The following is a 14,010-nucleotide window of genomic DNA, read 5'->3' as shown; positions in this document are numbered from 1 at the left end:
CGGGCCCCAGTGAAACCTAATTATTTTATGATAAGCTTCATAGTCAGGGCTACAGGGGACCAAATTTGTGATGAAGGCATCAAGCCAAACTCAATTTTCTGGCTGCATGCTGACCAGGGAAACTCTCCTGCTGTAGTCATTTACAGGAGGCCGTAGGGCTCTCTGGTTCTTCCATAGCAGTTCATGTTTTATTTATTTATTTATTTATTTATTTATTTACTTATTTATTTTCGAGACAGAGTCTCACTCTGTCATCCAGGCTTCAGTACAGTAGTGCAATCTTGGCTCACTGCAATCTCTACCTCCCAGTTTCAAGCAATTCTCGTGCCTCAACCTCCTGAGTAGCTGGGATTACAGCCGCACACCATGACGCCTGCTGCGGCCTCCCAAAATGCTGGGATTACAGTCTTGAGCCACTGCGCCTGGCCTTATGTTTTTAGCATTTTACATTTTTCTTCTGTGGTTTTGGAAACTTCTAGGTCTCTGTGATTCATCATCTCTTTTTGTCTTGCACTAGCAACAATATATTCTGGCCAACTGATGATGGAAGGAAAGCCAGAGAGCCAATCTGCAAGTTTACAGTCAGTGCCAGATCAGATCGGTGGTAATACTTTCAATATTTTCCCTCTGCTCTGAAGGTGACTGCTGGGGTGTCTGTCTTTCGCTCTGGACTTGTGTGCCCCTTTGGCCTTCTTTTTCAACCTAGTTTTTGTTTTCCTTGGCTTAAACATTTTATTTATTTTTTCCATCGATATCAAAATAACACACGCAGCTGGGTGCAGCAGTGTGCACCTGTAGTCCCAGCTACTTAGGAGGCTGATATGGGAGGATCGCTTGAGCCCAAGAGTTCAAGGCCAGCCTGAGAAACATAGGGAGACCCCTATCTCGAAACAAAACAAAATATAGTAAAATAAAACATGCATATTGTAGAAAATATGTCAAGTACAGGGAAATAAAAAAGAAAAAAATCAATTATAAACTCATCCAGAGGCATTAATATTTTGGCATATTTCCTTCCATTTTTTTCTGTGCATGTTTCTTATAATATTTGAGATCATATTGCACAGTTAATTTACCTATTTTTTGTAACATCTATGTATGTATGTATGTATGTATGTATCTATTTATCTATCTATCCATCCATTCAAGGTGCCTTTTTCCAAAAATGGTCTAAGATTCTTATTTAACATTATTCCTAATTATTTTCCCATGTTATTAGGATCTCTATACAAGCATCATTTCCTGAGTCAAAAAAGTATGTGCATTTTGCATTTTGATGCATACTGCCAAAATAGTTTCCAGAAACACTGTCCCAATTTCAGCTCCAAATAGTTTTAGAGAACCCCCTTTCTCATTATCCTTATCTCTTTTCTGGTCCATTTCTAATCATTTTTAAAACTCTGGTTTTACTGCAGACAAGTCTGTTTTGTTTTGTTTTGTTTTTTTCATTGAGTCAACGATCTTAAACTCCAGTATATTCCAACCTCCAACTTGTCTAAAACCTAACTTCTCTTGACTCTAGAATTTCTTTCTTCTAGGGTGAGCTAACAGACTACAGTTTGTTTTCAGTTCAGGGAGGTAGGGCAGTGAGATCAGCTTCTCCTTGAGATTCAAATAACCAATATAATCCTAAAGATATCTTGTGAGAACTTTCTAAGAGCAGATAGAAGAGCCTGGGATTAAAGCTTCTGGGTTTCCAATGCTCTCAGATCACCCTCAGCCACTGCACATGAATCTCCATAGAAACTGAAAGTCACACGTGGCCCAATTGTTTCAGGGTCCTCAGAGGAGTTCTCCCTCCTCCTTCCCCTCCCCAGATGGCTTCATGCATAACCAAGTAGCTTTGGAGTCAAATATGTCAAGGCCTCTTTTCTAGCTTCTTGTTGAGCACTGTGTCACTGAAAATTCTAGTTCTTCCTTATTTTCAGTAGTTACAATCAGATCTCAGCAATCAGATCATTGTGGGAGTAGAAGGGGGTATCTGATAACTCTTTGGAGAACACCCAAACTTTGGTTTTTGAAAGCTATATCTTCCCTTTATACCTAAGTCACTTCCTGATATGGGTCTAGTCCACTGAAAGGAAACTCTATAGGAAATTTGCTCGAATGGAAATAGCAAATCATAGTGATAATTTAAAATTGCACCAATCCCCTATAAGTGGATGGAAAGTTACATTAGTTCACACCATAGGAGTTTACAAAGAATTCCAGGTTGGTTGTGGTGGCTCGTGCCTGTAATCCTAGACTTTGGGAGGCCCAGGCGAGAAGATCACCTGAGGTTGGGATTTAAAGACCAGCCTGACCAACATGGAGAAACCCTGTCTCTACTAAAAATACAAAATTAGCGTGGTGGCGCATGCCTGTAATCCCAGCTACTTGGGAGGCTGAGGCAGGAGAATCGCTTGAACCTGGGAGGCGGAGGTTGTGGTGAGCCAATATCGTGCCATTGCACTCCAGCCTGGGCAACACGAGCAAAACTTCATGTCAAAAAAAAAAAAAAAAAAAAAAGAATTCCAAACAAAAACATCAACAGCCATATGCAATGGAAATTTGGACTTCAACACAAGCAAGCAGTTTAAATAGTTTGAATATAAAAGGAATCAGAATAGATAGGGCAAGCCCTAAGGGACACTGTTTGGGTATAATGCTTTAGGTTGCCATGAGCAAAGATGACAGCCACTGAGCTGTGTAGACCCCCCATAGCCACTGGGCTTTGCTGCTGCCCTGCCTCTAGACATGCATGGCATGAGACAGAGACTTTCAGCTTTGAGAGCTAGGTGGCCAAGAAATTGGTTCATTTGGAGTCTGGGCAACTTATCCAAGGATGTCTTGATTGGGGTCACCAATCACTTTTATTCTAAATGTCCTACAATTTGCTCTAGGTAGGCCCTCTGGGGGACATTGGCAGGTCTGAGGCAGAGTAAAAATTATAGCAAATACTGAGATCCAGCACTTACCATTGCCAGGCTCTGTTTTAAATGCTTTACATGTATTTGCACATTTACTGCTCACAACCACCTTATGGGGAAGGTACTAGGCAGGCAGGGAGGAGGAAAGGGAAAGGGAAAGGAAAAGGGAAAAGAGCAGGGGAAGAAAGGAGCAAGAAAAAGTCAATGTAATTCGGCAATTATTTATTAAGTGCTAACTGTATGTCAGAGTCTATGGTAATCAACAGAACAGAGGAGGGTATAGTGAAGAAGGGATACAGGTAGAGAAAGGAGGATGAGTGGGAAGAGGAGGAGGTTGGAGAGGAGAAAAAGAAAGGAGAAATAATGAAGACAAGAGACAAGCAAGCCATGCACATGGAGGGCAATGATAAGAGGAGAAACCTTTGCCAGAACCTGAGGGGTTGGCCGCACTGTCCGGGCTGAGGCAGAGGCTGCTTTCTCCTGGCCCAGTCTTTTACCCATTGTTACCACGAGGTTGGCACAGCTTTCACAGTCCTTTCAACAAAGCCGGCTCTGATCCTGGCAACATTTGGCCTGGTACAGCTCAAGGCAGGTAGCCTACACCCTGGCCTAGCCGGGCCTTTCCCTAGCTCACAAAAGTCAACTGCATAATGTGGAGCGTGAGCCTTTACCATGTTCTCAGAGAATCTGCCTCTTAGTATTTCTTTTTCTAAGGGCTTCATTGACCCATGTATCCCTATTGAGTCTTCAAGCACTATTTGACAGAAGGGCTTGTTTTTATCTGACTGCTCCCTGCAATATTACTTTTCCACTAAGTTTGCCAGAGGTACCCCTTTCTAACATTTGCTACCTGTTCGGATGGTCACCTCATGTCACATTTTTCTCTTCCTGTTCACCCCACCCACAGCTCTTGTCGGAAAGGACCTTTTCAGCCTCTCTAATCACCAGACGGGACTGCCAGGGCCTTGTGCTGATGACACTCCCACCCTCCGTCAGCCTCGTCTGCTAGCTGATAAATGGCACCAGCCATGCTGTCTCTCTGTTTTTTAGGGGTCCCAAGAAAGGTACATTGCTGCTGCTGCCCAGCCCCTGCCATACCCCAGACCCACCTCAGTCCTGACTTAATGCAGGTAGCTTCCCAGATGCATTGAGATGCCAGGACTTGGAAGGTGGGACTCGATCGCAGCAGACACTGGCCCTGGAGACATATTCTTACAGTCCAGAGAGGAAGGACAGTCTGAGCAAACCCCACCCTTTCACAGCCACTCAGTTCCCTTTTTTTGTTTCCTGACCTAAACCAATGTCTTTTTTTCTTCTCAGCAGCATGCTATCTGGTTCCCTGCTGCCGTCCCTATTCCACCCCCTCAACTGTCCCCGCCCTTCATTTGCTTGGGACCTCTGACACTACTATCTTGAGTCTGTCTCTGAAAGAACCTTTCTCAACATGACTGGGGCCACTGAGACTCTAGATGGGGCTGGCCTGAGCAGACAGGTCATCAAGCTATCCTCCTAGAGGTAAAGGGACAACATACCTGAAGTACTATGAAGACAGTCAGCACAGGGAGAGGGGCTTACAGAAAAGAGGAGAGATGCTGGGGGCTGGCAGACACAGAGCAAAGAGATTGGCCAGGAAGAGTGTTTTCGAGTCTCCTGTCCTCCGGGGCAGAGGAGTCTCAGGGACACACAGTTGAACTTGATAGTGAAGGGACCCCAAAGGACAGAGCCAGACAGAGGTAGAGACAAGACTTCCCCCTGCTGAGTCATTTTCTAAGAAAGCATTTTTCCCCTACAGATAAAAATGTCGGAATATAAGCCCACAGAAATACTTGTGCCCTTCCCCATTTTCTGTGGATGTTGATTTTCTTCTTTTAAGATTCAGCCTCAGGGATTATCTCTCAATGTACACCTTTCTCTTGAGTCGTGTAAACCCGTAAAGCAGACTAGTGTCACTTGAAGCCTGGAGGTTTTCTCAGGGGCCCCCTACTTTATGCTCCAACTGCAATGTTTCCCCCAGGGATTCTTCTAGGAAATGCAGCCAGTATTGAATGCAGACCATGACACTGGAGCCCCTGCTGACTGATCTGCCTGCCCACCTTGACATCTTGGGCACTACCATATTTCCTTGCCCCAAGGCATTGTATCCTAGTGTAGAAACAGATCACAGGTCCCACTACAAGTTCATCCGAGCTTTTAAGTCAACAGGACCTTATTTTTTTTTCTTTATTTCGTCTAAAAAACAAACAAACAAGCAAACAAAAAAATGGGATATATGTGCAGAAGGTGCAGGTTTGTTACATAGGTATACGTGTGCTGTGGTGATTTGCTGCACCTATTGACCCATCCTCTAAGATCCCTCCCCTCACCCCCAACCCCCAACAGGCCTTGGGACCTTTTTTTTTTTTTTTTTTTTTTTTGAGACAGGGTCTTGTTCTGAAGCCCAGGCTAGAGTGCAGCGGCATGATCATGGCTCACTGCAGCCTCTGTCTCCTGGGCTCAAGTGATCCTCTCACCTCAGCCTCCCTAGTACCTGGGACTAGAGGCACACATCACTGTGCTGGGCTAATTTTTGTATTTTTTGTAGAGGTGGGGTTTCACTATGTTGCCCAGGCTGGTCTCAAACTCGTGGACTCAAGCGATCCTCCTGCTTCGGCCTCCCAAAATACAGGGATTACAGGGGCGAGCCACCTCTTCCGGTCACCAACAGGACTTTAAATAAAAACATTTAAAGTATTTGTAGACTGATGATATAGTGGTTGATCCTCACATTTGCACAAGATAGATGGACAGCATGTGTTGTACGATTGCCTTACTTTATTGACAACTTCTATCCTTTTGCTAGTCACCCCCAATAGCTGCTCCACTCACCTGCCTGAGGATTGGTCACAGGCATTCACCTTCCCTCCTCTTTTCTTCATCTTATGTCACTTGTTGTCACATGCCCTGTCCCTTCTCAAGGTCCATCTTGGGGTGGGGACTGGGAGGTTACAGGCATCCAGTGGGAGAGCTAAACAAGAGAGAGAGAGGAGCACAAGGGAAAAGAGCAAGTAGACGTAGGCTCTTCTTCACCCTCTGCCCACGACCACTCCCCTAGCACACTCATCCATACTGACAGGAGGACTGTACTCAGATAGCACAAATGAACAGCTGAGTGTCACCTGAACAGATTCCCAATGCAATATAAGGTTCTATTCTTGGTGCTATCCTGTTCAACATTTTTGTTGATGATCTTTGAGGAAAATATAAAAAGTAGCCCAGTTAGTTTATGAATGGTGCAAGGCTCTGTGTGCTAGACTGGATGATGGAAGAGGGCAATTAGTTTCCAAAAAGATCTTGATCACCTGGTGTGAGAAGCCAAATTCCACAAAGTGTATTTTACCGGGGCTAAAGGTGATGTCTCACAACTGGGCCCCAAATTTGAACTTCAAATGACTCCAGGAGAAAGTGGAGTAGCAGTAGCATTTGTGAAAATGGTTCAGGGGTTTCTGCTGATAGTAATCAAAAGGCATGTCATGTCAGTTAACATGGCTTCCAGAAAAGCCAACGTGACATTGAGGCTTCCTTACAGAAGTAAAATATCTAGACAGAGGAAGGTAACATGCCACCTACTCTGCAAAGCCAGACCACACCTAGAGTCCTGCATCCAGTTCTGAGTGCCTTATCTTAGGGGAAATTAATGAGCAGGAACATGTCCAAAACAGAGAACAGCTCAAGTGATCCTCCCACCTCAATGTCAGCATTGGTGTACAAACTTTCACTTATAGGATGTATAAGCTCTGGGGATCTAATGTACAATATAGTGACCATAGTTAATAACATTGTATTATTGAAATTTGATAAGAGAGCAGATTTTAAGTGTCCTCACCTCCTCTATGGTAACTATGGATGGTGATGAATGATAAATATGTTAATCAATTTGACTGTGGTAATCATTACACAGTGTATACACATATCAAATCATCATGTTGTACACCTTGAATATAAACAATTTTTGTCAATTAAATTTTTTTAAGTAAGCAAAAACAAGCAAAAACCCCACAAAGCCATGTAATACAGGTATGATAGAAAGAACTAAGGTTGATTAAATGAAGAGGGGCCATGTTCATGGTCTTCATATTTCTATGTTACTAACATAAACCCCTAAAGGCCAGTGAGATTGCTTAAGAATCTGGAAAGAAAAAGAAAATGCTGGAAGTTTGGCAAAGAAACTTTCAGGAAATGTAGCAGGTAGTGGTAATATTTTTATTATCTCATTCCCAGAGACCACCCAACAAAAAAGGGGGTGATCAGAGTGTCAGCTCAGGTCCCACGCATGTTTCTGGAGGGTTGTGCAAGAAAGATACCCCAGACTGTCATGGTTCGTCAGTCCCTACTCCACTGCCACCTCCTCCTGTGTCTCAGCCCAATTCTGTCTCCTCACCATCCTCTACACTGCAGATGCCCCTGCTTCCTTGGTATGATGTAGTGGTTAAGTGCAAGGCTGTAGTGTTAGACTACCTAGTATCAAATTCCAGTTCCACAAAAAAATAACAACCTGTGTGACTTCAGGTAAGTAAACGTAACATCTCTTGTGCCTTAGTGTCCTCACCTGTTAAATACTAATACTGGTACATACCTCCTGGGGTTGCTGTCAGGATTAAAAGGGGTAGTATGTAAGGTGGTTAGGAGAATGCCTGGCATATAGTAAGTGCGCCATATATATATATATATATATATATATTTTAGCTATTATAATCACCAGGCCACAACAGCAGTATTTTATAATGTTAAAGGAACCCAGGTTCTAGAGTCAGTCTACCCAGGTTTGTATCCTAGATTCACTAAATACTGTTGACATTGGTAAAATCCTTTAACATCCTACGACCTCAATTTCTTAACCTGTAAAATGGGAATAATAGTACCACCTGTCTCCTAGAATTACTGTGAGAATTGTATGACACAATCTATTTAAAATGTTTAGTACCCTGCAGTCTTTCTATGCTGGACTCTCTTGAAACCTAGTATATGCCTTCTGCCAGGTCTGCAAGGAAGGGAAGAGCCACTGGATACTTTCTACTTCTAGGCTTGATGATTGCTATTACAGGAGCCGAACAATTTCATTGTCACTTTTCAGAACCTAGAGCAGCTGACTTACTCCCTCAACAGAAGGGTGCTGCTTTAACGCCAATCATTGTTCCTTTTCTTCAAAGTACTTAGTTCAAAATTGTACATTTATAAGCCTATTAGATTACTGTATCCCTTCCCCTGAACAGTGCCTGACACATAATGGGCATCTAATGACCATTTGTTGAATGGACCAACTGGCCATGTGATTGATGAACTGGAGCAATTGGCTCCCTCCAGGCCTTCATTGAATCAGCAGTTTGCTGCGAAAGGTGTTCCCAGTGACCTTGAGGTGGAACAGGAATGGAACGTGGAGGTGGAGGACCCCTCTTTTCGACCCTAGTCCTGGCTTCCCTCGGGGACGGGGAGGCCAGAGGATCTGGGAAAAACACTGCTCCCTTCACTGAACGCCACTATGTAGCAGCGTCCACCAAAAGAGATAAAGTGACGAAACGCTGCAAAGCTGCGGGGCGGAAGTTGGGGTGAGTGGACCACCCTTTAGGCGGAGTCCTTCCTTAAGCTCCCGCCCGCGGCTCGGAACTGAGTCCTCTCAGCAGCCGGAGGGCGCTGCGCCGAGCCTTACACTCTATGATTGCTCCTACCGACTCCCATGAGGAAGTGCGATCGGGAACCTCCTATATACTTCCGTTTGCGGCGCAGCTTCTTTCTTTCTTCCCGTGCCGGTATCGCTCTCGCAAGCATGGTAGGACTTGCTGGTGGGGCCGAGTAATATCCAGCGTAATCTATCCCCCCTTCGTCGCCGGTGCTGTGCCGGGATGGGTCCAGGCTCCTGTGTGGACTCGATATACCGGAGCAACCCAATTTTGCCGGGATCAACCCTAAAGGGACCGGGCTACGGGGCCAGGAATTGAAGTGATGGGTTCAAAGAGGTAGAGTTAGCCGGGGGTGGAGTTAATAAGATCTTTTCCTTCTTTGGGGCTCGACGGAGGGAGGAAGCTCTGCTTGAAGCACATGGGGCTGACCCACCCTGTAGTCAGAGTTAGCATGTAGTGAGGAGTACTCGTGGAGTGCCTTAGCTTTAGCTGGGTGAGGTAGGGCGTTGTGCCATTGTCGTCAAATAACACTGCACGTTCTGAACGGTTTCTTTACTAGGTTAACGTCCCTAAAACCCGCCGGACTTTCTGTAAGAAGTGTGGCAAGCACCAACCCCACAAAGTGACACAGTACAAGAAGGGCAAGGATTCTCTGTATGCCCAGGGTAAGATGGATTCTGCATAATTTGGTGTTAATGTGACATTTGTGTTGTAGAGTAACATACGGGTCCAGGTCTCTTCCCCCCCACGCCCGACTTGAGCGTTAATATTTCTGCTGCAAAATTAAGATAAAACCTGTAAGAATTACTTGCTGGTATTATAACAAATACCAATTCGTTTTCCCAGGAAAGCGGCGTTATGACAGGAAGCAGAGTGGCTATGGTGGGCAAACTAAGCCGATTTTCCGGAAAAAGGTGAGTGGTAATTACTATTTGACGTTTCCCACTTAATTGCAGTAAGGATGTATACTTGTCTCTAGTCCACACACTTCATGATATAGGTATAGCGTTAGTTTAGCGAAGTTTTCACAGTTGACTGCAGTGATATATCTAGTAGGTGATGGAGCTGGGAATGCAACTCAGGTCTGATTAGTCCACAATACTGCACTATTTCAGTGTTTACGATTTTTTATCCTTTCCCTTCTGAAGAGGCAAAAAATCGAGGAATGTGCCCTGCTTTCCTAAGAACTGAGGTGTGAGTACACTTGTAAATCCTTTCATTGGCCTTGCTCCTTATCTGTCGTCATGTCTGAATCCTCGACTGTTGGTTGCACTAAGTTCTGTTGTTTCTCATCACAGAAACCTGCAGTCAGCTACCTGTTCTCGTGAAGTCTTAAAACTCATAGAATAACCATTTAGGCCTGTCTGCTAGCCTCCTGAATTCCATATTCTCAGGCTGAGTGAGTTTCTGTTTATTCTCAAACCTTAGGTGATTTGGCTAACCATTAAAGTTACTAGCACGATGATTGGAATGGAGTATTCTCTCCAACACAGCATTTCTTTTTTTTTTTTTTTTGGAGACGGAGTCTCGCTCTGTCGCCCAGGCTGGAGTGCAGTGGCGGGATCTCAGCTCACTGCAAGCTCCGCCTCCCGGGTTCACGCCATTCTCCTGCCTCAGCCTCCCGAGTAGCTGGGACTACAGGCGCCCGCCACCGCGCCCGGCTAGTTTTTTGTATTTTTTAGTAGAGACGGGGTTTCACCGTTTTAGCCAGGATGGTCTCGATCTGCTGACCTCATGATCCGCCCGTCTCGGCCTCCCAAAGTGCTGGAATTACAGGCTTGAGCCACCGCGCCCGGCCCAACACAGCATTTCTTTTGGCACTTTGCCTCTCGTGCAGTTTAGCTCCAGAAAGTATTAAGGAATGACTTTAGTGCTCATTTGGATGCAGTAAGTAGTTTGGTCTCAGGGTGGCAGAAAGAATGCTTTTTTATACCTTTTCACATTTGGATAACTTGTTTAGAAGATAGGTTCTAACTAGGTTTTGGCCGGTTAAGAACTGCAAGCTAGCAGCAGTATCAGAACTCTTGCTAAAGGGGCAAGCTTATTAAGAAATTTGAGTTTTTAAAAATTGAGCTACCATATGATCCAACAATCCCACTGCTGAGTATATACCCAGAAGAAAATCAGCATACCAAAGAGATATCTGCACTTCTATGTTTGTTGCAGCACTGTTTATAATAGCCAAGATTTAGAAGCAACCTTAGTGTCCATCATGGGATGAATGGATAAAGAAAATGTACCTATATGCAGCCGGGCGCAGTGGCTCGTGCCTAGCACTTTGGGAGGTCGAAGTGGGTGGATCACCTGAGGTCAGGAGTTCGAGACCAACCTGGCCAAGATAGTGAAACCCCGTCTCTAGTAAAAATACAAAAATTAGCTGGGCGTGTGGTGCAGGCCTGTAATCTCAGCTACCCGGGAGGCTGAGGCAGGAGAATCGCTGGAACCTGGGAGGCAGAGGCTGCAGTGAGCGGAGATCACACCGCTGCACTCCAGCCTGGGCGACAGAGCAAGCCTCCATCTCAAAAAAGAAAAAAAACAAGGAAAAAAGAAAATGGACCTATATGCAATGGAGTACTATTCAACCATAAAAAGAATGATATGCAGTCATTTACAACAACATGGGTGGAACTGGAGATCATTATGTTAAGTGAAATAGGCACACAAAGACAAACATCACATGTTCTCATTTGTGGGATCTAAAAATCAAAACAAGTGGACTCGAATATAGAGAGTAGAAGGATGGTTACCAGAAGCTGGGAAGGGTAGTGGGGGGAGGTGGGGATGGTTAGTGGGTACAAAAAATTAGAATGAATTAGACCAACTATTTGATAGCACGACAGGGTGACTAAAGTCAATAACTTAGTTGCATATTTTAAAATAACTTAGAGTGTAATTGGATTGTTTGTACCTCAAAGAAAAAATGCAATAAAACTTTACAGTGGAGAAACCTAACAAGCACTACCTCAGCCAGGTAATCAAGGTTAACATCAACAGCCATGAGTCATGTTGATATACACCCTTGATAAGGTGTGATGAAAATGACACTAAAAACCCCATAACTCTATCTAATCATGAGAAAAACAAATCCCAAGAGGGGCATTTTACAAAATACCTGACCAGTAGTGCTGAAATTGTCAAGATCATCAAAACGGTCTGAGAAATTGCCACAGCCAAAGGAGTCTAGAGACATGATGACTAAATGTTAGGTTGTGTCCTGGATGGGGTCCTAGAACAGAAAAAGGACATTAGGAAAATACAAGGAAATTTTAAAAAGTATGGACTTGAGTTAATAAGGCATCAGTGTTGGTTTGTTAATAAGTCATACTAATGTAAGATGAGAAACTGGTTGTAAGGTTTATGAGAACTCTGTAGCATGTTTGCAATTTTTTGGTAAATATGAAACTTGTAAACAATATTCTGTTTAGGTAAAAAGAGCAATCAAGGCCATGTGTGGTGGCTTACTAAGCGCCTGTAATCCCAGCACTTTGGGAGGCCGAGGCGGGTGGATGACCTGAGGTCAGGAGATTGAGACCAGCCTGGCCAACGTGATGAAACCCCCGTCTCTAGTAAAAATAACAAAAAAATTAGCTGGGCGTGGTGGTGGGCACCTGTTATCCCAGCTACTCAGGAGGCTGAAACAGGAGAATTGCTTGAACCCAGGAGAAGGAGCTGAGATCACGCCATTGCACTCCAGCCTGGGCAACAAGAGCGAAACTCCGTCTCAAAAAAAAAAAAGGAACAATTAAAAAAGTTGAGTATTAGTGGGGAGTGTAGTTTGAGTTACATAATTCAGTTGAATGCACATAAATTCTAGGTAGTCTTAGAATTTATTGATCTTTTATAGAGACGAGGTTCTCACTGTGTTGCCCAGGCTGGTCTCAAACTCTGGGCTCAAGTAATCCTCCTGCCTCAGCCTCACAAACTGTTGGGATTAAAGAACTATGCAGAGCTGCTGAATGGCCACAAGTTCAGGGTGGCCCATTTGATAGGAATCTTTAGGATGTTTGATCTGAGTGGGGTTTGGATTTAAACTGGATGACATGCCATCTTTGCTATTACCACGTTTTCTCTTTTTATATATATATAGATTTTTTTTTTTTGAGATGGAGTCTCGCTCTGTCTCAGGCAGGAGTGCAGTGGCTCGATCTCTGCTCACTGCAACCTCCGCTGCCTCCCGGGTTCAAGTGAGTCTCCTACCTCAGCCTCCCGAGTAGCTGGGATTATAGACGCAAGCCACCACGCTCGGCTGACTTTTCGTATTTTTAGTAGAGACAGGGTTTCACCATGTTGGTCAGGCTGGTCTCGAACTCCTGACCTTGTGATCTGCCTGCCTCGGCCTCCCAAAGTGCTGGGATTACAGGCATGAGCCACTGTGCCCAGCCTTTATTTTTTTTAGTCCTCAAGTTCTACACATTTTCTCTTAAATTCACTGATTTTTAGATTATTTTCTCCCTATGGCTTAAGAGTACACTGAGTACTATTTAAAGCAGTCATTTTTGAAGAAACTGATCTTCTGTAGTTATTTATTAAGGCTTTAATTTTTTTCCAGGCTAAAACTACAAAGAAGATTGTGCTAAGGCTTGAGTGCGTTGAGCCCAACTGCAGATCTAAGAGAATGCTGGCTATTAAAAGATGCAAGCATTTTGAACTGGGAGGAGATAAGAAGAGAAAGGTATATAATTGCAGGTGGAAGGTGCAATATTTTTCATAGCTTTATTATTTGAAAAGGTGAACATTCATTGTGGCGTAGAGCTCAGGGGTAATCCTCTAAAAATACTAGATCTATAGCTAAAGGTATGTGAGATTTTCTGCTACAAGGAGGAAAGGAAGAATGAGGAAGCTTAACAGCATGGTGAACATTTTAGGAACAGATAATGTTCTTGATGGGGCAGTAGTTCATGGCAAAATACAAAACTCAACTTTTTTCTGTTCTGTTACAGGGCCAAGTGATCCAGTTCTAAGTGTCATCTTTTATTATGAAGACAATAAAATCTTGAGTTTATGTTCAGTTCATTTGTTTGCCGTTCATCTTTTGGGAGGGAATAAGCTAGAGCCATCAACACAATTCCGCCCGTGGGGAAATTTATGCCTCTTCCTGGTACTACTTGTTTTGGATTGAAGCTGAATGGTTGAGTTCAGATCGTATGTTGCAATTTTCTAATTTGGCACTTCAATCACTGGGGGCCTTATGAGATGCAGTTTGCCGTTATGCAGTGGTTATTGGTTATGTAAGTAGACACATTTCAGGTTAATAGGGAGAAGTCAGTAACACATAGTGAATATCAGATGTTTTTACTAAGAGTTAAGTCTCAGATCTTTGGTATAACAGTTTAAGAATTTTGGCATTGTTCTCCAGACACAGTTACGCTGTAACATATAATATTGTCTATGGACTTGGTCTTACACTCTTAAACATTTTGACATTCCCCCTCACATTTTAAAGTAGA

At 43.8% G+C, this 14,010-nt stretch overlaps 2 protein-coding genes across 3 annotated transcripts in view; one reads left to right on the top strand and one right to left on the bottom strand.

Moving 5' to 3' along the window:
• LOC105499313 (Bruton tyrosine kinase) overlaps window positions 1-4,171 on the bottom strand; it is a 38,333-nt gene extending 34,162 nt beyond the window's left edge. The window contains exon 1 of one of the 2 annotated variants that reach the window (XM_011771844.3): window positions 4,019-4,171. The gene's annotated coding sequence lies outside the window, so the exon portion shown is untranslated. The remainder of the gene's footprint in view (window positions 1-4,018) is intronic. The other variant, XM_011771845.3, reaches the window with a different exon arrangement.
• A 4,411-nt stretch (window positions 4,172-8,582) lies between these two features.
• Window positions 8,583-13,565, top strand: LOC105499314 (ribosomal protein L36a). Its single transcript, XM_071088976.1, is given in 6 exon segments — window positions 8,583-8,684; window positions 8,686-8,712; window positions 9,123-9,228; window positions 9,410-9,477; window positions 13,113-13,235; window positions 13,504-13,565. Coding segments are annotated over 6 exon segments (432 nt in total). The 5' UTR covers window positions 8,583-8,597; the 3' UTR covers window positions 13,525-13,565.
• The last annotated feature ends 445 nt before the right edge of the window (window positions 13,566-14,010 follow it).

The sequence above is a fragment of the Macaca nemestrina genome, chromosome X, assembly GCF_043159975.1.
Source record: "Macaca nemestrina isolate mMacNem1 chromosome X, mMacNem.hap1, whole genome shotgun sequence".
Lineage (NCBI taxonomy): Eukaryota > Metazoa > Chordata > Mammalia > Primates > Cercopithecidae > Macaca > Macaca nemestrina.
This window is presented reverse-complemented; position numbering and strand designations above follow the sequence as displayed.